Source organism: Vipera ursinii, assembly GCF_947247035.1.
Source record: "Vipera ursinii genome assembly, chromosome: 3".
In the NCBI taxonomy this organism is placed as follows: Eukaryota; Metazoa; Chordata; class Lepidosauria; order Squamata; family Viperidae; genus Vipera; species Vipera ursinii.
The window spans coordinates 117,038,281-117,061,694 of NC_139516.1; the positions used below are offsets into that span (position 1 = coordinate 117,038,281).

Sequence of the window (23,414 nt, forward strand, 5' to 3'; positions counted from 1 at the left end):
CAAAAAATCCGAGCAACTAGTGGATAACAGCAGACTTTGCACTTCATCATTCTATCTTTAAAGGGCGACTGAACTGAGATCCCTATATTCAGTGGCAGCCAGTTTTTCCTTCCTGCTCTCGCTTCTGGAAAAAAAATATTTTCCGACATTGGATTAGACTTTTTGCCTGCTAGGAGGGTTTTCTTTCTTCGTGCTCTACGTGTTAGGCTGAACAACAGGATTGGTTTTCTTTGCTGGATCACTAGTTCAGCTGCGCCTCTTTACAAGAATTTCTGGGCCAGAATTGGCTCCAGCAGAAAGACACTTCTTACCCTGAGCTTGGTGTTCCCAATCCTTAAACCTTACACCTTTTGCCCAGGTCTACCAGATTGTAGCTGAAAAGCTCAGGACGACCTGATTTTAACTGGGTTTTTATTTTTTTTTCTCAGGGTTTCATTTAATCTTTTTTTAATTTGTTTTAACTTTCGTATTGATTTTCTTTTAAATATCCTGTATACCGCCCTGAGTCCTTCGGGAAAGGGCGGTATATAAATCTAAATAAATAAATAAATAAATAAATAGATAGATAAATAGATAAATAGCAATACATCTAAATAAATAAATAAATAAATAAATAAATAAATAAATAAATAAATAAATAAATGGCGATATAAATAAATAAATAAATAAATAAATAAATAAATAAATAAATAAATAAATAAATAAATAAATAAATAAATAGCTAGCTAGCTAGCTAGCTAGCTAGCTAGCTAGCTAGCTAGCAACCTTCCCTCTTCCTGGGACACTTTTGTCGGGAGAGATTTTAATAAGAGGAAGCGCCCCAGTACCCTTTTTTCCCATCGCCCTCACGCTCCCTTTGGGAGCGTTTTGTCCAGCGCATCGGAGATTTTAAAAACAGACTAGCACTTTGCGCGTGCGCCGCCCTTCGATTTCTATTTCTGGCCATTCTGGTGGTACCAGGCGGCGGTGAATAAGCAGGAGTGGGGTGAGAGTAATTCTTCAGGTGAGTTCTCTGCCCTTGGGGAAGGAACCCCAGAGAGGACAAGGAAGAAACAAGGGTAAAAAAAATGCTACAAATTCTGGGTTTCGGCGCCTGTTTTAGTGTAAGGAAAAGCAGTTCTCCGCCACAAGCTGGAAAAGGCGGCTGCTGCCCGGTCTCCTGGCGTCGCGTCTCAAAGTGACGTCAGTCTGGGAATTCAGCGCCGATTGCCCGTCGCTCACTTGAACGAGTGGTGGCGCCGCTGTGTACCATGAGACAACGGAAAGCGGGCTTGAACGCTAGCAGGGGTCTTCAAACTTGGCCCTTTTATGACTTGTGGACTTCAACTCCCAGAATTCTTCAGCCAGGCATGCTGGCTAAGGAATTCTGGGAGTTGAAGTCCACAAGTCATAAAAGGGCCAAGTTTGAAGACCCCTGCAAGTATATTGAATCCTCGAGGGCTAAAAGAGGCGCGCCTTAAATCCCACCAATTTCAGTGGGAACCTGAGGCTAGTGACGGTAGTCGGTTTGTGCATCTTCTTCCCGAAATGGTCAGGATGGGATGGATCCTCCTTGCCTGCCCTCTCGCTTCTTCGGAAGGTCGCAGGACCTTTGCCAGGAGCTGATGCACTTGGTTCCCTTGGAATTCTATTCTTTAAAAATCGTTTTAGAGAAATGTTCTGCAGTTAAAAGATGCATCCTGCCTTTCTTCCGCAAATAGGTTTGGGGTTTTAATATTGATTTTTTTAAAAAAAAAAATCCATTTATATCCCGCCCTTCTCCGAAGACTCAGGGCGGCTTACAAGCTTAGCAGTAGCCTTCATTCTATGTATATGCCTGCTTATTAGGGCTTTTAATTATCTATTGCATTGGGCATAATTATTTAATTAAATTAATTATTTTAATTTTCTTTTAACTTTTGGACCTTGTATTTTTGATATTTAGTGCCCTGTACACCGCCTTGAGTCCTTCGGGAGAAGGGCGGTATATAAATCAAATAAATATTAAAAAAAATATAAATGAGAGTTGGGGTGAGAAAAACTTAGCTTTGCCTGATCAAGGACGGATTCCTAGGAATTTTGTCCGAAGTAGAACTTGCGATGACATGACTCAGCGGTCTCAGACGGCAATGTAGAAATCTCTAATTCTTTATTCCATTCGTTTCTTAGCATTCCCATATCATATTTATCTATTGATAATAAGTATCTATAGAAACTAATCGGGGTTTTTTTCGTGTCAAAAGATTTAAGAAGTTCTAGTGTTTCAGATATCTCAGAATCTAAGAATAATGCTGGCCCAAACAATGTTATTAACAAATATAACTATATATTTGCCTTTGGGTTACATCTGGTAGATGATAATTGTCTCTTAACATGTTAGAAATTCATCATCATTTATCAATAGACCCAAAGTCAATATCTCCACTTCCATCCAGTGTTTCCATATCATATTTTCCCCAATTTTTAAAATTTAGTTTCCCCGTAAAGTTAATTTAACATAAAAAAGGGTCAGATCTTTTTTTTTAGACATTATGTGCCATACATTTCTGATATAATTGTTTCTGGAGATACTAGAGGTTTAGTATAATTACATGCTGTTAACTAAGTTATATCTGTTGGTATATGCATACCTAGATATATAATATATTCCATACAAAAATAGAACTGGTATTCCTTAAATGGGCGCTCAGTTATAGGCATCAATTCCAATTTGGATCAATTAATGGAGTATATCTTATTTTATTAAAGGTATCTATTTATTATTTTGCATCAACACTGGAATAGTTTTAGAAATAAAAGAATGTCATCTGCAAATAGAACCAATTTGTGTTAGACTGAGTTACATACTACTCCACAGATCTCCCTATGATGTCTAATAACACAACCCAAGGGTTGTACGCAGATATTAAAAAGCATGAGGGAAAGTGGAGTCCTTCTCTAGTTCCTCTACATAGTGAAAAAGTAAGAGAACCTTACTTAACCATTAACCTTCACTTTAGATCAGACATGTCAAACACAAGGCCCGGGGGCCGGATCAGGCCCACGAAGTGGTTTCATGTGGCCCGCAAAGCCATCCTGGAAACAGTGAGGGAACGGCCCCCACTGCCTTGGCCCTGGCCCAGAGACCCTCCTTCTGCCAGAGACCCTCAGATCTGTCCCACTCCTGCCCAGGCCCCCATAGTCACCCTTGATGCGAACGATGTGGAGCTGGCCACGCCCACCCAGTAGGCCATACGCACTCTAGCCACACCCACCCAGTAGGCCATATGCACTCTAGCCATGCCCACCCAGTAGGCCACGCCCACCCTGGCCATACCCACCCGGCCCCTTGAGGGCAACCGCAATGCTGATGCGGCCCTCAATGAAACTGAGTTTGACACTCCTGCTTTAGATATAGGTTACTCATATATACATCCATTTGATGAATTTGAAAGAAAATCCTAGTATATTTAGTACTAGTATTTTTTATGTATTTTGTCAAGGGTTTTTCATTCTCTAATGATAAAATTAAAAATTGATCTTTGTTTTCATTCAAGTTTAATAGATATAGCATTAATATTATTGCTGCTTGCCTAGCTTCTATGGTCTTAGGACAGATATCCCCAACCACTGGTCCGCGGACTGCTACCAATCTGCGGACTGCTACTTAGTCTGTAGTCTGTTGGCAACTGGGCCATGCAAGCAGCATGTGAACGTGGGAAGCTCCGTTTGAGTGAGTGGCATGTGCATGTGCGAAACCATCCTCTCCGCCCCATCGCTGCTGCTACCGGTCCGCACAGCTGGAAAGGTTGGGAAAGGTTGTGAACTGCTGTTTTAGGAGTCGTGGCACACTTTAGGCTAATTCTGCCACAACCAGGAGTTTGATCCTGACTGGCTCAAAGTTGACTCAAAGTCTTCCATCCTTTAGAGTAATAAAGTTTTAGTCTGGCAAGTTTCTGTCGATTGGGGGGGTGTAAGTAAATAAAGCATCGGTCCCTAACCTTTCCAGCTTGGTGCGCCCTTCACTCGCGCAAATGAAGCTTCATGCACGAGCATAGGGTGTTTGCATTCACACGCGAAGCTCCACTCTTGTGAGCTGCAACACTTGCCCTCATGTGAAGTTCCACTTATGCAAACAGAGGGCGCTTGCACTCACCAGTGAAGCTCCACTTGTGCGAGCAAATGGAGCTTGAGTGGAGCTTCATGTGGATGCACTTACCCATTTCTCCCACAGCCCGGTTTTGAACAGGCGCAGCCTGATAGTGGGCTGCAGCCCAGGGGTTAGCAACCCCTGAAATAAAGAACTGAACTTTGGCTGGGTTGTTCTATGGTGTTCTTGGACTGGACTTAACAAGATGATTTCTTTCAACACATTATGGCTGTCAGCAGACCTACCAGATCTGGGCTATGAAAACCTGATCATTAGATGACAGGAAAGAATTAAGTTTTTTTCCCATGTCTCTTTTTTGCCCTCTAAGTGGTTATCTGAAACTTTGCAGGCCAGATCAAATACTCTTGGTGAGTTTATCTTGCTGAAAAATACTCTCTTGAATTACCATTCTTCAATATTTTTCCCAGAAACCTTGTCCATTTGGGGGTAAACCACATTATTTCAATCTCCCAACAAACACCAGTTTTCATAAATTGTTTATAGAATGACATTTATCCTTATTTGGAGCATAAACTCTCAACACCATAGTTTTAATTCCATGTAAATTAAATTCTGCCCAAACAAATCTGCCATGTTCATCAGTCAGTGCAAGTTTTGGATTTAGTTGAGGATTAATATTCAAATCAACTTCATTTCTCTTTTTAATATTTGCTGAAATAAATTATTCTCCCCAGTATTTATAGGTAAAATATTTTACACCTTTTTTTTCTAATATGAGAGTCTTGTAGGCAAATAATTTCTTGCTTTAACTTTTGGAAAAAAATATTTTTCTCCTTTTGAGGATCATTGCTTCATTTATATTCCATGTTAAATATTTGTAATCTATAACCACTTCAAAAATTTAGAAAAGCTGAAACCTGGAGCACCTAGTTCATTATCTTTTTCTAATTCCTGTTACATGTGTTGTGAAGTTCCTTCTGAGAGCTCCTTTTCCTCCATTTCTCCTTTCTTCCATTTTTCACCTTCTGAATAGAATTCAATCTGAATTTAAGAATTTATTGTTGGTAGCATACGGATGTTTATGATTGTTCTTTGTTTTTATACCTTGTACTTAGCTCTAGGAAGTCGGGGGGGGGGGGGAGGGGGAAGGGGGGGAGGGGTAGGGAGGGACAGGTAGGGGTGGGGGGAGGGGGGGATTGTCAAAGATAAAATGTATTTTAAAACTTTTCAATAAAAAAAAAGAATTCAATCTGAATTTTTGCTGTTTGAAAGTAAAATAGTTTCTTCCAATTTATCACATCGACATATATTTTTTCTGTTTAAATTTTTCCACCAAATAGGAGTATTCTTTTGTCTTACACAAAGTTCTGATGGGAATCTCTTTCCAAATAATTAAATCAATATTATCAATTTTCAATCTTATATTAAAATGCTGCTGCCAAACCTGGTCCCTTATCTGTTTTCTCACAAAATGCACTAAGACAGGGCTTTTCAACCTTTTCACAGATAGTACCACTTTTAGGACATAATATTCGGTACCACCAGTGCTTAGCAAGGTGTCAAAAACTTGATGACTAAACATGTTTTTGGATTTTACTGATTAGATTTATTTGTTGCTATAGAAATGGCTAGCTTATACTATTGTGTGCTGATTCTCTGTATAAATGGGGAAAGACACCTTCAGCACAATGTGATTACGGGGCTCCCCGACAGACTATCCAACATATAGTGAGGGAATGCACTAATAGAAGATACCCAGGAGATTTTAAGGACTTCCTCTGCGTAACAACGGCAGCTACTGACTGGATCTCCAAACTCGACATTAAACTCTGAAATGTTATTTCTGTTTTCCTCTTAGGTTTTATAATTGCTTCTTTTTTTAAAAAAAAAATTGTTTTAACTGTTCTAACTTGTAAATATGAAGTGCTTTTAATTCTGTGTGTGACCAGCCATACGCTAAATAAATAAATATACTATTATGGAAAAGTAAAAAGTTGAGGTTCGATGTTAATGCTTCATTCTACCGCAGCAGAGGAAGTCGGAAGTCAATGCCTTTTCTTTTTCCCTTCTCCCCCTCACTTTTTTTCCCTTCTTCTTGCCCACTGTGTCCTACTATTTGCTTTTCTATTTTTGTATTTTATTCTATAATCTAATTCTAATATGTTACCAGCCGTTTTAAAAAAGGAAAAAAGTACTGGTTTTAATTTCTTCAGCGGCAGTTCCCTTGCTGAATCCCTTCCTGCTGGGATCTCCTTCCACGGCTGCTTCTTCCTTCTCTCTTTTTCCTCCCTGCCTTCCTGGGCTATCTTTCCACGGCTTCTTCTCCGTCCCCTTCTTTTTCCTTGTTGTCTTTTTTTCCCTGCAGCTCCCGTTGTCTCTCCCTCAGGCTTGTGTGGGGTTGCCGCCACTTCAGCTTATTTTGTCTAGGATGGTCACATACCACTTGCCAGGTGCCACCATTTAAAAGGCCCTGCACTAAGACATCCCTAGGAATAGAAGTAAAATACAAATAGAAAGTTCTGAAGGAGCTGGCAGAGGGGATCTTGGAACCATTGAACAAAACCTTTCAGAGCTGGTGGAGCACAGGTGAACTGCCAGAGGATTGGAAAAGAGGTGATGTTCCAGTTTTCATAAAATAGGGGGGGGGAGTGCAACCAGGAAACTACAGACTAATCAGCTTGACATCAATACCTGGGAAAATCCTAGAGAAAAATAAGCAGGGTATTTGCGAGTAGCTAGAAATGAACAAGTTGATTAATAGAAGCCAGCATGGGTTTGTTAAAAACAAATTGTGCCAAACAAACTTTATTGCCTTCTTTGAGAAAGTGACTAAATTAATGGATCAAGGAAATCTGTTGACATTCAGTAGTTTACTTAAACTTAATTAAAGCATTCAACAAAGTAGACCACAGCTTATTTCTGGATAAGATAGAACAGTATTGGATAGACAGTACCACCACCAGATGGATTCACAGTTGGTTGACCAACTGCACTCAGTGTGTAGTCTTCAGTGGAACTACATCTACATGGAGGGAACGTGCAGGGCACCTCAAGGTCTAGAGAATGTTACCTGGAGTGAATTTGATCCTGTGACCCCAGATCAGGTGGACAGAATCATGAGGAGACTGAGTTCCGCCACGTGTTTACTGGACCTGTGCCCCTCCAGGCTGGTATATGCAGCCCGGGAGGAGACACGAGGCTGGTTCCAGGCTGGTAATAACTGCTTTGAGGGAGGGTACCTTCCCTGCCGCCTTGAAGGAGGCGGTGGTGAGGCCCCTCCTCAAGAAGCCTACCCTGGACCCAGCTATTTTGAACAACTATTGTCCGGTCTCCAACCTTCGCTTTCTTGCAAAGGTGGTTGAGAGCGTGGTGGCACTTCAGCTCCCTCTGTTCCTGGAGGAAACTGATTATCTGGACCCGTACCAATCGGGTTTCAGGCCCGGGTACAGCACGGAGACGGCATTGGTTGCGCTGGTGAATAATCTCTGCCAGGCTCAGGACAGGGGTTGTTCCTCTGTCCTAGTCCTATTAGACCTCTCAGCGGCTTTTGATACCATCGACCATGGTATCCTACTGCGGCGTCTCAGGGGGTTGGGAGTGGGGGGCACTGTTTTACAGTGGTTCTCCTACCTCCTGGGCCGCTCGCAGTCGGAGTTGATGGGAGGACAGAGGTCCGCCCCAAGGCCTCTCGTTTGTGGAGTTCCTCAGGAGTCGGTTCTCTCTCCCCTCTTGTTCAACATCTATATGAAGCCTCTGGGTGAACTCATTCGTGGTTTCGGGGTGGGGTATCATCAGCTTTTTCTTTCCACCCTGAACCAACCCAGTGATGCCCTCGACGTGATGTCCCGTTGCCTGGAGGCGGTCCGGGTTTGGATGGGGAGAAACAGGCTTCGTCTCAATCCTGCCAAGACTGAGTGGCTGTGCATACCGGCATTTCAGACTAACCAATCTTTTCCATTGTTAACTATTGGGGGTGAGGTGTTACCCCCCGTTGATAGGGCCCGCAACTTGGGCGTCCTCCTGGATTCACGGCTCAGTTTGGAAAATCATATAGGAGCCGTGGCCAGGGGGGCTTTTGCCCAGGTTCGCCTGGTGCGCCAGTTACGGCCCTATCTGGACCGAGATACCCTACGCACAGTCACCCGTGCGCTTGTGACCTCCCGGCTAGACTACTGCAATGCTCTCTACATGGGGCTGCCCCTGAGGACCACTCAGAGGCTTCAGCTGGTGCAGAATGCAGCTGCGCGAGTTGTGATGGGAGTCTCCCGATACTCCCATGTAACACCTCTTCTCTGCGAGCTGCATTGGCTTCCAGTTGCCCTCCGGGTGAGATTCAAGGTGCTGGTGATGACCTATAAAGCTCTAAATGGCTTGGGCCCGGATTATCTGAGGGAGCACCTGCTGCCAGCGTCAATTTCCCATCGTCCTGTGTGCTCCCACAGGGAGGGCCTCCTCAGGGTACCGCCGGTCAAGGATTGCCGACGAGCGATCCCCACGGGGAGGGCGTTCTCTATGGGCGCACCTGCCCTATGGAATCAACTGCCAACGGAACTCCGGACTGCCCCCGACCTTCGTTCATTTCGCTGGGACCTAAAAACCTGGCTCTTTGAGCTATCTGGTCTGAACTGAGGGGTTTAATGTTTTTAAATTGTGATTTTAATTTTTTGCGGCTAGACTTAATTTTATTTTATTTTAATTTTATATTGTATTATTTTTAAATTTTACCTTGTAAACCGCCCTGAGTCCTTTGGGAGTAGGGCGGTATATAAACCAAATTAAATAATAATAATAATAATAATAATAATAATAATAATAATAATAATAATAATAATAATAATAATAATAATAATAATAAGGTTCTGTCTTGGGCCCAGTACTCTTCAATATCTTCATAAATTATCTAGATGAGTGGATAAAGGGGGTACTCACCAAAGCTGGGAGGAATTTCTACCACTTTGGAAGATAGACTCAAGAATAGAAGGATCTTGACAGACTTGAGCATTGGGCCTAGCTAACAAGATGCAGCTTGGTGGTGAGAAAAGGTGCTGTACTTAGGCAGGAAAAACCAAATGCAAAGGTATAGAATAGTCAGTACCTGGCTTAACTGTAATAACAGAGGAATCGGGATGTCCTATTAGTATAAGGCAGTAGTGTGCTGCAGCTGCCAAAAATGTTCTTGGCTCCATCAGTAGAGGGATAGCCTCAAGATCATGAGAAGTGATAATACCTCTTTATACTGCACTAGTAAAGCCACATCTGGAATACTGTATCCAATCCCCAAAAAATGAGATCCTAGAAAGTGCAGCAAAGACCCAACAGAGATGATAAGGAGTCTAGAGGCTAAATAATGGTTCAGGAAACTAGCTGTGTCTAGCCTAATGAAGGAGATGATTAGAGATTACCTGATAGCTCTCTTCCAGTTCTTGAGGTGCTATCACACAGAAGAGGAGGTGGACCTATTCTCCAAAGAACCTGGGGGGTAGGATAAGAAGCAATGGGTGGAAGTTCATTAGAGAGAGATCTAACTTGTAACTAAGGAGAAATTTCCTGACAGTAACAACAATCAGTGGAGCAGCTTGCTTCCCAGAGTTGTGGGAGGTTTTTGAGAAAACAGTTGTCCATTTGTCTGGGATGCTGTATGGTCTCCTGCCTTTGGCAGGATATTGGACTGGAAGACCTCCAAGGTCTATTCCTTTCCATTCTGTTCTATTCTAGTCTAAGAATAGTGGAATTGAATGTCTGGTTACATAAAAGTCTCAGATTTGGTTCAAGGAGCATAGTCTGAGTTAACTAATTGGTGAAATGCTGGCCTGGGTTTGAGCAACACCCTTTCAGGATTCAGAGATAATGGAACAGGTTAAATGACAGGGCAACCCATGTGATCAAGAAACTTTTGAAGAGAGAAGGAAGAAACTAGATATGTTCAGTTTTGAGAAGAGATGATTGATGATGAATATGATAGGATTCTTCAAATAACCTGAATGAATTAGAAGAAGAATGGGATTCCAACCCAACGTTAGAAACAAAATTCAAAATGGTAAGACCAGTTTGGCAATAGAACCAGTTATCTTGGGAGATAGTGGACTTCTCTTCATATAGTGTCTTAAAGGAGAATCCAGACATCTCTCCGGAATATTTTAATTTGGATTCCTGGAGTGAACAGGGATTAAATTTGCTGCTTAATAGTCTCCTTCCTGCTCAGTGACTACTATTGTCATGAATTTTGCAATTCTACTACTGATTTTGCAAGTCTGTTGATTGCTGCATTTTTTTTTGCATTCCTTCTCATGGCTGAAGGAACTATCCACCACCTGTAAGAAAAAGCAGTACTCCTCTCTGGCTTTGGAAATACAAGCCTACTTGTAAATTGTAAATGGCCCTAATTCTTTTCTTTGCTGTCTTGTTGCAGTGGAGCCATGGGGAACACTACAAGTGAAAGGATGTCGGGCGAACGCCACAGTTCCAAGATTCACCGCTCAGAGGGAGCCATCCAGCATGCCAAAGATCATTCACACAAGATCATGGTTGGCAGCACTGATGACCCCAACATCTTCAGCACCCATGAATCTAAGGTACAGTATTTAGATTATGTTTTTTATGATTTTCAAACATTAGCACTTGTTCTGATATACACAGTTAAGGTTTTGATTATAATAATGATTTATGACATAATTGGCCATTTTATGGCCATTGGGCAATTCTCTAGATTTCTCTTCTTTATAATACTTAAAATAACTTGGAAAAGTGCTCACTCATCACTTGACTATTCCTAAAGCTAGGAAATAGGATTCCAGTTCTCAGGAAGACTTAGACAAGATATAACTTTTGCCCTCTTTCTACAGCTTCCTGGAGAAAAAGAGTTTGTATCATGGCACCATGACCTGGATGAGTCAGTTAAACCATCCCAGCAGGCTCGTCCCACGGTTATCCGCTGGACAGATGGAGGCAAAGAAGTTTTCATTTCAGGCTCTTTCAACAATTGGAGTGCTAAGATTCCTCTCATTAAGAGGTGAAACAGGGTGGTGGGTGATTTTTATAAAAAACTTTGCTCAACATTTTTTATGGAGAGGGGGCTTTGTTTGACCCTTATTCTACACAGGGCAAGAAGCACTGGTTAAATACTTTAAGCCCAACTAAGGCTAAAATGTACTGTTTTCATGTGGAAATTCTGAAATGAATCAGGTATCAGAAATGGAGGATTCCTTTTATATTCCTAAATATAAAAGAACATCTTTTTAATGGAGCAGATCCATGCATTCTGGATCTGAATGAAAAACATGTCTATATGAAAAAAGTATGCCTGAATCATCTTCCATACTGTTACTCATTGTGGGCTCCAAGAATCCAAGCTTATAAAGCAGCAAATTATGAACATTAATTATATATCAATCTCTTTTCTAAAAAAATGCTGAAATGAGACTTTAATCTATTTCATCGTAACGTCAGGTCAGGATAAGGGTATTTTTGTTGGGAATAAGGGGAAAATAGAGCTACAGTTCTCTATTGGCTTAAAAGACAATATTAGGTTCTTTGAAGTCAAATACAACTTCTGTTATCCACCACAAAGGAACTCAGTATCTTTCACTCTGACTTGTATATTTTATTTTATTTATTAAACTTTTATGCCACCCATTTTTCCCTATAAAGTGATTCTGGGCTGCTTACAATGGAGCTCTACATAGATAAGAGAACTTGTAAGCTCCAACTTAACTTTCTGTCTCTAAAACTAAAGCTATGTGAAAAGTGTTTGAATGTTTTGTCAGATTTTGTCTCCATAGACCAATTTGTTTTTTTTCCCCCATTCTCTCCCCCTTTCAAACATCTTGTTAGTGTCCCCAGTAGCAAATCCTTACAACCAGAAAATAGGTATGTTTCCAGTATTCTGCAAGGAAACAGCCCTCTGTTCCCACATAGAACAACTGTGTGATACAAAGATATAGTTGACACATAGTGATTCTACAAGCAAAGGAATATTCAGATTTCTTCTAAAAAATGGAATGCCTCTGTATGTACTGGCACTTTATTTTTTAAATTTATTTATTTTAATTCCATTTATATCCCGCCCTTCTCCGAAGACTCAGGGCGGCTTACAAGCTTAGCAGTAGCCTTCATTCTATGTATATGCCTGCTTATTAGGGCTTTCACACACACACACCCAAGCGGCATTATTACAAAGTCAGCTTAATTGCCCCCAACAATCTTTGACAGCATTCTAGATTCGGAATTAGAGAATGCAGCATAACAGTGATAGATGTTGCAGTGATCAGACTGCTGTTTCAAACTTCACTAAATTAGGCAGAAATTGTCTTCATTAACTAGCTTGAATAATATCCATGAACAATTTTGAAATGTGGCAAATGAAATATCTCTCTGAATATTTCAACATCCAAGTCAGTACTTTTTACCTTATTGCACTGGTGCTATTCTTGTATGCTTCAGTTTGAAGTTGACGCAATCAAGAAAAACATGGAGACCGTTTCAAATTATCTTCTACAGTGTTGTCATTTTCATTAAGCAATAACGTTTGAAACTTACAGTGGTGAATCTTTCTTATGTGACTCCTTTTCTTTTTAAAAAGATGCTGCTTTACGAAGAAATAAAAAAATATGACTTATAAATAGAGAAATTGATGAACATCATCTTTGGCTTAGTATTTCTTTTGAAGCGCCATAACTTACATTTCCATGTGTGTTGCCAGATGGTACCAGGCGATTGCCCTGAAGAATCCCATTTTTGAAATGTTGATAGAGTATGAGTCTAGTTGATAAGGACAAGTCGGAAGTGTAAAGGTTTAGTAATTAAGGATGAATGCTGGTCTTTTGAAAATTTGCTCTGTCCTCCTGTTCCCAAATCTATCCAGCTCTCTGTTTGATATTGGTAAGGGGGAAAAAAGTACAAGTATGGGAAGTGGTTGTAAATGAGGCAGAAAGTTGTGTGATGGATATGTTAGTCCTCCCATCTGGATTAGGACTGTCTAGACATAGTTTCTTCTGGTTGAAGATGAGCTCAGACGGTTAAGACAAACTCCTTGCAGTTGGCCATCTGGGAGATTTCTAGGTCAATGCAGGTTAGAGCAGACATGTCAAAATCGCAACGTCACGTGACGTTGCACGACGTATCAGCTTTTTCTCCATTGCTGGCAATGGGGTGGGTGCGGTTTGCTGATGATGCATCCGGCCCGTGGGCCGGCAGTTTGACACCCCTGGGTTAGACCATCCCATGTGAGGGGGACAACTTTCAGTCTCATTTACATCTCTCTTCCTATCCTTACCCGGAATGGCCCAGACTCACTTGACCTACTCACGTCTCATTGTAAAGGGATTATTTGGTTACTTACTCTGTTTACAATTTATTTCTTGAGAAGCTCTCTTGGTGGAGCAGTGGGCTAATGCCTCCTTACGTAACACCAGCTGCCTGCAATTAGTGCAGGTTCGAGTCCCACCAGGCTCAAGGTTGACTCAGCCTTCCATCCTTCCGAGGTAGGTAAAATGAGGACCCAGATTGTTGGGGGCAATAAGCTGACTTTGTAATAATGCCGCTTGGGGGGGGAAGCCCTAATAAGCAGGCATATACATAGAATGAAGGCTATTGCTAAGCACATTGATTTGTGCTTCTTAGATTGTAAGCCGCCCTGAGTCTTCGGAGAAGGGCGGGATATAAATGGGATTAAAATAAAAAAAAATAAAAAAATAAAAATAAATCGGCTCCATAGGATTGGAGGGAATCTTGGAGGTCATCTAATCCAACTGCCTTCCCACTGCAAGAATCCTCATTCCATCTTGGAGAAAAGGCCACACAGTCTTTTCTTGAAAGCACCTATAACTTCTGGAGGCTGAGTTGCTCCACTGCATAATTGTCCTCATAGTCCAGAAAGTGATTATTTCCATTTTCATCAGTTTGGTAGGTCTCCTTTAAGTTCATTCATGGAAACTTTCATGAAGTAGCTGTGCGTATTCCTTTTGAAACAGTTAAAGCTGCTTAAACCAATCTTTTATATTTTCTTTTGGCTGAGTTTGTCTATGGCTGACTGTCTGATTGATTTTTTATCCAAGCCAGGCAAAAGAGTCAAGAGAGGCCACTTTGTTGCATGTATATATGTGCTGTGTTTTCTCACTGTGGATCCCTCTCCTTTCAGCCATAATGACTTTGTTGCTATTCTGGATCTTCCTGAAGGCGAACACCAGTACAAGTTCTTTGTGGATGGCCAGTGGGTTCATGATCCCTCTGAGGTAATTCCATTTTCTTCTGTCTGTCTTCACCCTAATGGCTGAGAGGCAAAGTGTGGGTGTGGATGAGGTAAGGCTTGGCACCTGACAGACATCCTGCCATCAAAGGCTGAAGGGGTGGGAGGATGGAAGGGCAATAAAGCTATGCCTGTACATGATGGGAAATAGGAAGTGGGGAGTGACAGGTAATAAAGACCAGAGCAGTCTGGATCCAGTTTGTACCAGCATCCAACCAGGCACCCTGAGAAAATATGTGGATTACCCCAAACAATTCAGCATTCTCAAAATATTTTAGCTGGGAACAGACTGGTCACAGGGTTAGGGATGGGTTGCAGGCAAACCTTTCTGCATCTTGTGTGAGCGTGGGAAAATTCAGAGCTAGCCTGAATTTACTGCAGCGAACACCTAAAGTAAAAGAACCCTTTTACTTTAAACCAAATGGAGTCGAGGGTCTTTCTTTCCTAAGGGATCAGATTGGGGCAGGTCCGACATTAGGCCAGCTCTGAAGTTGTGATCAACCCAGAGAAGAAAACGCCTCTATCATGGGGACCGTGCAAATGATGTTGGCTCAAGGGAGCAACCAAGAAGAGATCAGAGCCTGGGGAGAGACATCCTCAAACCCCCCTCCTGGAGGGCTGGATCTATCTGAGTGGCTGGGAGAGCACGACCCATCAAGACCCCAATGGTCCCTACAGGTTCATAAAAAAGGAAGAGTGGGAAGAGAAACCCACGGGAGTGACATTTCCTCGTGTGGGCCGTGGTAGCTGCCGGTGAGAGACGCAAGTGGAGCTGGAAGAACCGGAGGAAGAATCAAGCACAGGCAAGCTGGAGCGAGAGGACTGGAGCTGGAGCATGTCAGAAAGTTCCTGGGGGGGGGGGGCTTTTGGTAACTTCAAAGCATGGGAAGCCCTAGCCTGGGCAGCACATCCCACTGACCAGCTACGGCAAGCCATGGGGCAATTACCTCTGCCACTGTGACGCCAGCAGCAGCAAATGCCCTGTTGTGACTCAGGGCCAGCCTGTGGGTCCGACAGCCGGCTCCGACGTATCGGAGGACTCAGATGAGGGGGAGGAGGGAGACGAACCGGCTGATGATGGTTTGGAGGCTTTGCAGAGTCCTCAGCCGGGGACCTCTTCTCAGCTGCGTGAGCCCGAGAGTGCGGAGGATGATAACCCACAGCTGGCCCTGTTCAAGGACGCCCGACGCAGGAGGCAGTCGAGCAGGAACAAACAAAGAAAGGCTATGGGACTCCTCGGGAGGAGGCACAGGGAGACCACGCCCTGAGCTCTCTATAAAAGGAGTGTTTGGGGAGGGGCTGGTTGCTGAAAGCAACTTTTCCGCTTGAGAAGACAAGCTCTAGTGTTTTTGTTAACTGCGTAATTAAATCTTGGCAGAAGCCTTTTAGCCTTGGACGCTCTCCAGTCTCTTCTTTCTGATAAGGGGTTTGTTAGAAGAGGGCTGGTTCAGAACATGCCCCAGCACCTGGCTCTGCAGCCCAGCCTGCACCGGATGCAGGAATAGTGCCAGCAAGGTGGAGAGGACGCAAGACACCAGCTCTGGGAGTAAAGTTCGATGGAGACCCCAAGCAATTGGGGTTCTCCCTGATGCAGTTTTGGACATACATGCAAGAATAGGATCCAGAAATAGCCACTGAAGGGGCTAAGGCAGGGGTGTCAAACTGCTGGCCCACAGGCCGGATGCATCATGCCGAAATCGCGCCCACCCCATTGCCGGCAATGGAAAAAAAGTCACGTCGCGAGACGTCGCATGACATTGCGAGTTTGACACATGGGATACACAGAATACACACATGATTAGAGAAAATGACAAAAGAATACGTAGGTTTTAAGCCAGAATTATTTTTGTTAGGCATAATTGTAGGAAATTATGAGAGAACGTGTATATATCTAATTTTACATGTATTAACTGCAGCGAGAATTGTATTCACTCAATATTGGAAAAACGAAGATTTACCATCGAAGGAAGAGTTAATTAAAAGAAATTTAGAGTGTGCAGAAATGGATAGATTGACACTGAAAATGAAAGAGAAAGACGATTCAGTATACTTTAGATTCAAGGGATACCTTTTAACAATGGTTAGAAAAACGAGGTAGAGAGAAAGGAATTTAACATGTATTAGTAAGTTAAATGTTGGAACCTAGACAATGCGTTGCTGGTAAAATATTAAGCATTTCTGATTATAAAAAATAATATATCTATATAAAGCATCAGATGCAACCTAAGTCCTACTAGACTCCCTTTTCTCCCTAAGGATTAAACCACCAGTTCTACAGGGATGGTCACTGGCTTGACCGGATGACTTACCAAGGGATCATCATCGTAGTCCAACTTGCTTTCCTCCAGGCTGCTCCCCCGGGTCAGTCAGAGTTCTCCTGCCCTCTTTCCCCTTGGGGGATGAGGTGAACCCTACGACTTCCACTTCCTTCAGGGCAGTTGTAGTTTTGCTGATTTGGAGGCAAGACTCTTGAGTTGCCTTCTGGGCTGGGCATGCAGCTTGGCAGTTGGCAGCTTAGTGCCTCTCCTTCCCACATCTGAAGTAGCCAGCGTATCAGCGGTGTGGGGGTCTGCTCATGCGCTGGTTTTGTGGCCTCTTCATGGAGAGATCTTCGCCATCCATGGCTTGGCCGGTATCTGGATCGAGCCAGATGGATTTCCACTTCCTTTGCTAGAACATACCAGCCATAGAGGTTGGGGGGGGCATCTCTGGAAATGCAGGTGTTGCAGACCTCGTGATTTAGATCGTCTCAGAAGCATCCAAAAAAGAAATCTTCTGACCAGTCAGTCATTCTGCAGGCCAGGACACAAAACTCTTGGGTGTACTCGGCCACACCCCTGCGTCCTTCGCCGATGGTTTTTATGTAATCACTGGATGGCGAACCTTTTAGAGACCAAGTGCCCAAAATGCAACCCAAAACCCACTTATTTATTGTAAAGTGCCAGGGCTGCATCAGCATTGTGGTGCCATCAGGCGGGGGTAGGGAGGCGTGGCCCACTGGGTGGGCATGGCTGCAGTGGTCACGGCAGACTGGGTGAACGTGCCGGGGCCAGCTCCTTGCCATTTCGGGGGGGGGGGCAACGCCGCTTGCTTGCTTGCTCACTTCCTGCCCTGTCACTTCCAAATGCCATGTGCTCTCTACTCTGGTGAGCTCTGCAGGGGCAACGGTGCGTGTGCCCACAGAGAGGGCTCTGAGTGCCACCTCTGGCATACATGCCATAGGTTTGCCACCACTGAGCTAGAGAATCTTTAAAGTGCTTATGAAGTGAAGTCATGAAGTGGTCGAAGTTTCTCAGCTCCAAGGCATCATCATTGTGGAGGGTGACCACCCATTCAGCTGCAGTCCCCTCTAATGCCATGGTCACACAGCATACTAGCCTCTTCGGTGGCTATTTCTGGACCACATTCTTCCATGTATGTCCAAACTTCTGCAAGGAAGATCCCCAATTGACTTTTTTTTTATCCCATTTATATCCCGCCCTTCTCCGAAGACTCAGGGCGGCTTACAGTTTAAAGCACAAATCAATGTGCTTAGCAATAGCCTTCATTCTATGTATATGCCTGCTTATTAGGGCTTTCGCCCCCCCCCAGCGGCATTATTACAAAGTCAGCTTAATTGCCCCCAACAATCTGGGTCCTCATTTTACCTACCTCGGAAGGATGGAAGGCTGAGTCAACCTTGAGCCTGGTGGGATGCGAACCTGCACTAATTGCAGGCAGCTGGTGTTACTTAAGGAGGCATTAGCCCACTGTTCCACCGAGGCTCTTTACTCGCAGGGCTGGTGAGTTGCATCCTCTCTGCCTTCCTGGTACTGCTCCTGCAGCCAGTTCAGGCTGGGCTACGGGGCCAGGTGCTGGGGCAGTTGCAGTTGCCAAGGGGCTTGCTGCTGCTGCCATTGCAGCGGCAGAGGTAGTTGCTCCCTTGCTTACTGTGGCTGGAGTTGCCTGGTCAGTGGGATGTGCGACCTGGGCTACGGCTTCTCGAGCTCTGAGACCACCAAAAGCTCCCCACAAGAACTTTCTGGCTTGCTCCAGTTCCAGTTCTCTTGCTTCAGCTCGCTTGTGCTCCGTTCTTCCTCCAATTCCTCCAGGTCCACTCTGGTCTCTTGCTGGTGGCTGCCTCAGCCGCCATGAGTGAATGTCACTCCCATGAGTTTTTTCCCCATTCTTCCTTCTTCCCGACCCCGAGGGACCATTGGGGTCTTGGTGAGTGTCCTCTCCCAGCCATCTGGATAGATCCAGCCCTCCAGGAGGAGACTTCAAGGATGCTTCTCCCCAGGCCTCGATCTCTTCCTGGTCACTCCCTTGAGCCAACATCCTTTGCATAGTCCCCACGGTAAAGGCGGTTTCCTCTCCTGGTAGATCACAACTACGGAGCTGGCTTAATGTCAGACCTGCCCCAATCCAATCCCTCAGGAAAGAAAAGCCTTCAACTCCAGTTGGTTAAAGCAAAGTTGGTTCTTTTATCAAAAGTGATGGTTGCAGTAAAGTCAAACCAGCTCTGAAATCCATGCTCGTTGGATACAAAAATACGGTTAGATATTTTTTTTAATTCCATTTATATCCCGCCCTTCTCCGAAGACTCAGGGCGGCTTACAAGCTTAGCAGTAGCCTTCATTCTATGTATATGCCTGCTTATTAGGGCTTTCACACACACACACCCCAAGCGGCATTATTACAAAGTCAGCTTAATTGTCCCCAGATTTGCCCCCAGCCCATCCCTCCCTGTGACCAGTCTGTTTCCAGCCAACCAGAGTTCGCCAAGGTGTTTTGAGAACTCGTGAGATATTTGGGATAATTCACATACTTTCCTCAGCCTCTTTTCTGGCTGGCAATGGCCTGGGAAAGGACTCTGATGCCCAGATAGGGCTTCCAGAGGCCCGTGGAAGCTTCCCCCAGCCCCCGTTCTGGACAGCAGCAGCCTGGAGCCCTTTGCTGATGAAAACATAGCCCCAGAGCGATGCACACTCCCTCCAGGGGCTCCATTCTCTTCGGCATAGGTCTTGAGGAAAGGCTTTGCCACTGTAAATGGAGGCCTGGAGGCAGGCATGCATCCCTCCCAGCCTCCGTTATCTTTTGCCAAGATTGCAAAAGGCTTTGCAAATGAAGGGATGGCTTTGAAGTTTCAGCCCTTACCTGTATTTGCAAAGCCTTTTGCGCAGTTCTCCACCAGGTCTTCATTTGCAGGTCTTCAAAGCACCGTGAGATCATGCGAGATTAGTAGCATGAGATCTCGCACCACTGATCTCGCATGATCTTGGAGTACTTTAGGCCTTCATTCTCTGCGAATACACCGAAGGCCTGGAGTAGCCAAGAAAGCGAAGGATGTCTCGATCTTCTCAAGGTGAGTATCCACAGGCTTAGTGCCTAGGGCAGTGATGGCGAACCTTTTAGAGACCGAGTGCCCAAACTGCAACCCAAAACCAACTTATTTATCGCTGGTGAGTTCACAGCTAAGGCAGAATTTGTACTGAATTAAAACTGATATGTCTCCTTCCTATTCTAGTCTGAAATGTAAAGATTAGGCATTATGGAATTGGATCTAGAATGTGAATATGATCAGGACAGCCTTCATACTGTTCTTGTTTTGTGAGTGAAATCTCTGTGTGTCAAAGGTGACAGCATTTGAGTTTATATAATTTCATAATTCTGACTTCTGTTTTTTAGCCTGTAGTGACCAGTCAGATGGGAACAATAAACAATCTGATTCATGTCAAAAAATCGGATTTTGAAGTGTTCGATGCTTTAAAAGTTGACTCCCTTGAAAGTTCAGAGACTTCCTATCGAGGTGACTTTTTTCCACTTCTAGCATGAACAGTAAAAATGATGAGCTAGTTTCTTTACTCACACTGTTTAATTTTCAATAGAACTTTCTGGCTCCCCTCCCGGAATTTATGGCCAAGATATGTACGTATATCGGCCTGAAGAGCGATTCAAATACCCACCAATTCTTCCTCCCCATCTTCTTCAAGTCATCCTTAACAAGGATACTAATATTTCCGTGAGTAACAGTTCCTAAATGCATATCTGTAGCATCGGCTCAACCAATTCAACATGGCAGGGTTGGGGTGCTCCGGGCTACTTCAGTTAAACATTGCCATCTGTCAAGACCCCGGAAACGCACCTTCTCTATCGCAGTGCCTGCCCTCTGGAATCTTCCCCTTGTGACCTGGATGGCCTCCACCCTATTGGTCTTTCAAAGGGCCAGAAGATGTGGCTCTTCTCCCAGGCCTAGTAGGGCAAGGGTGAGTTAAGCCACCTTGGATTCTTTTACTTTTTCCATTCAAGTCTGGCTCTACCCTGCTCTTTGATTTCCTATTTTTGTTTTTAATTGCAATTTCTTTTTGTTAAAAAAAATTACTTACGAGTAGGCCGGTGTCACTGGGAATCAGGAGGAATACAGATTTAATAATAATAAGAACAACATTGTAATAATCAGCTTTCCCCAAGTTTCATGATCACAAAATTCTCAAACCAGAACCTGGAAACAAGACAACCTATGCCTGCCTTTGGTGATATATGTGTAAGATAATTTTTCATAAATGTCCAGATTGAAGTGATGTTTTGACAGGTAACTAGTGAAAAGGAAGTAGTTGCATGATGAGAGTCCTGTGTTTCTTTCAGTGTGACCCAGCCCTCTTGCCAGAGCCAAACCACGTGATGCTAAACCACCTCTATGCACTCTCCATTAAGGTAATCTAGTGTTGTCTGTCCTTACTGTACTCTACCACATCTTGCTGTACTTGTACACTTTACTCCCTCAACATAAGAATAAAAGAAATTGACTTCTTGTCCAATTCAGCGACATTTCAGATGTTCAAGCAGGATGGAAATGGTTGTAGGGTAACCAAGAGGTGAAATTCCAGTAATGCTTGAGGCTTTTAGCTTCTCTGCCCCCCACCCCCACCCTTCGTGGTTTGTTTTGCTTTAGTGCCGTGGGTATAGCATGATTGTTTCCTCTCAGATTTCCCAGAAGGAGCCATCTTGTATATATATTTTATTCTCGGCTCGCTTTATTTTAAAAAATTGGGAGGGAGGTAGAAAATGAAATCACACCTATGAAATACTGCCTGGATAATAAAATTGTGTGCGTGAGTCTGTCATAATTGCTGTTCTTCTTTCGCTACTCTCTTGTGTTTTCTCCCATAGGATGGTGTCATGGTACTTAGTGCCACCCATCGCTACAAGAAGAAGTATGTTACCACTCTTCTTTACAAGCCTATTGGCGTCTGATTTCTGCATAGCTACACAGAGACTCGAGGGCTCTTGCTTTTTCTGCATATGCCAGAATACCAGTGGGCATGAGGATGGGTAGTCAGCTTCCAGATTATTTTATCAGAAAAAAGGTTTGGATGACCCAGCTCCTATTCTGATTTTTCAAGCACAATGAAGTTCATCATCCCCATTCAGGACAAACAACTTGATAAAGCTACTGAAATCAAGTTTTGGGTGCATCATTATTATCTCATATATTGCAAACTGTGAGATTGGTTTCTTCCCGAAACAAGGAGACCTGCCCTGCAGTCTTCCCTTCCACGCTCAAAACGAAAGTCCAGTGCCACCCTCTTTTTAAATTATATGACCATTGTGTACAAGTCATGAAGGCTGTGTGAAGCCTCCAAATATACGAGACCTCTTATCTTTAAAGGTTAACTTCTGTGGAACAGCTCTTATTCTCAAGTATGGAAAGTTTTTTCCTAATAGGAAATGAGATGGTAATTAGACAAATTTTGGCCCAGCAAAGTAGAATTGCTCTTAAGTATCTACTGCTGTAAAGTCTTTCCCATGTTTGCCATTTGTGGGTGCCACTTAAGTGTGATAAGTCCCAGTCCTGGACTGCTTGGGTGGCTGAACTGTACCACTCAGCAGCAGCTTCTCCACTGTTGGGTATGCCAGTGAAAAGGAACCACAGTGTCTCTTCTGAATAAATAGGAAAAAAATAAGATTTTTTTTATCTTTACTAAGTCACGCCTCAAGGCTTATTATAGAGCAAGCGTATGGGATAAAGTCCTTAGCATAAATACGAGGAGTAAATTGTAGTTCTCCAGTCTTTCAGTCATCCAAGTAGAGTTCTTGTCAAAAAATATTTGAAGTTCTTCAATACTTAGTACTGCTAAGCTTGTACGCCACCCTGAGTCTTCGGAGAAGGGTGGGATATAAATGGAATTAAAATTAAAATTAAAAATTAAAATTTAAAACAACTTATAAATAAGATACCATCACTGATGGTTTTAAAAGCTGCTTTCCACAGGGTTTCCCTCTCCTAGAATATGTTATCTCGCAATGCCTCCAAGCTAATTTCAGGCTTAAAGGCTTGTCGTGGAAAAACCCAATGAAAAAAACAAAGCAACAGCAACACAAAGCAATGCTTCTTACTTTAAGATTCAGAGGTTTATTTCAGCAGTAATTTGAACACATAAATGTCAAGTTAAGAACCCATTGCAATGAGGTCCAATGACATAGCAGTTCCAATAAGGACAGCTGTAGGCCAACGGCAAATCAACCGGGTCCAGTCCCAACCTTTTTACCCTTTTTCATCCTAAGACCCTAGACAGATGGTCAGCAATCTTACACTTTATGCTGACTTTCTGTTGAACATAACTTTCCACATACTTGCGTATATTGGAACCCGCATACATCAGCTACTTTTGGTTCCCTGTTTCTTACTGTTCCAGTCCTTATGTTCTAAATATATTTGAAAGAAGAAAGCTTAGCAAAATCATATTAAGTAAAGTACAGTTGTAGTTTAAATTACAAATAGTTCCTTCAGATTGCAAAACTGAGCATAGCACAGACTTTGGTTCAATACTTTTTCCATGAGGCCTGATTTAGTTCACCTGGGACTAAACCTTGCATAGAAAAACAATAGCCAATATTTTTGTTTTCCACACACTCTTGACTTGGTTCTCAAGAGAATGGTAGTGGTTTTCAATCAAGAAAAGAACAACAGAACAGAATAGAATAGAGCTGGAAGGGACCTTGGAGGTCTTCTAGTCCATCCCCCTGCTCAAGCAGGAGAACCTATACCATCTCAGACAAGTGATTGTCCAGTCTCTTAAAAACCTCCAGTGATGGAGCGCCCACAATTTCGGTTGACGGCAA

General features: G+C 43.3%; 1 protein-coding gene across 1 annotated transcript; it reads left to right on the top strand.

Annotated features, from left to right (window-relative positions):
* The first annotated feature begins 851 nt into the window (after positions 1 to 851).
* PRKAB2 (protein kinase AMP-activated non-catalytic subunit beta 2) lies at positions 852 to 22,234 on the top strand. Its single transcript, XM_083357564.1, has 8 exons — positions 852 to 1,003; positions 10,479 to 10,641; positions 10,912 to 11,078; positions 14,205 to 14,298; positions 19,980 to 20,100; positions 20,180 to 20,313; positions 20,937 to 21,005; positions 21,462 to 22,234. Exons 2-8 carry the CDS (start codon positions 10,486 to 10,488, stop codon positions 21,543 to 21,545), a joined length of 825 nt encoding a protein of 274 aa, XP_083213690.1. The 5' UTR covers positions 852 to 1,003; positions 10,479 to 10,485; the 3' UTR covers positions 21,546 to 22,234.
* Positions 22,235 to 23,414: the final 1,180 nt, after the last annotated feature.

What these genes read in the sequence shown, in the direction of transcription:
- PRKAB2 (XM_083357564.1), top strand. Translation starts at nt 10,486, where the DNA reads ATGGGGAACACTACAAGTGAAAGGATGTCGGGCGAACGCCACAGTTCC. An exon ending in AAGATTCCTCTCATTAAGAG is followed by an intron (nt 11,079 to 14,204) that starts GTGAAACAGGGT and finishes CTCTCCTTTCAG; the next exon opens with CCATAATGACTTTGTTGCTA. An exon ending in TCTATGCACTCTCCATTAAG is followed by an intron (nt 21,006 to 21,461) that starts GTAATCTAGTGT and finishes TTTCTCCCATAG; the next exon opens with GATGGTGTCATGGTACTTAG.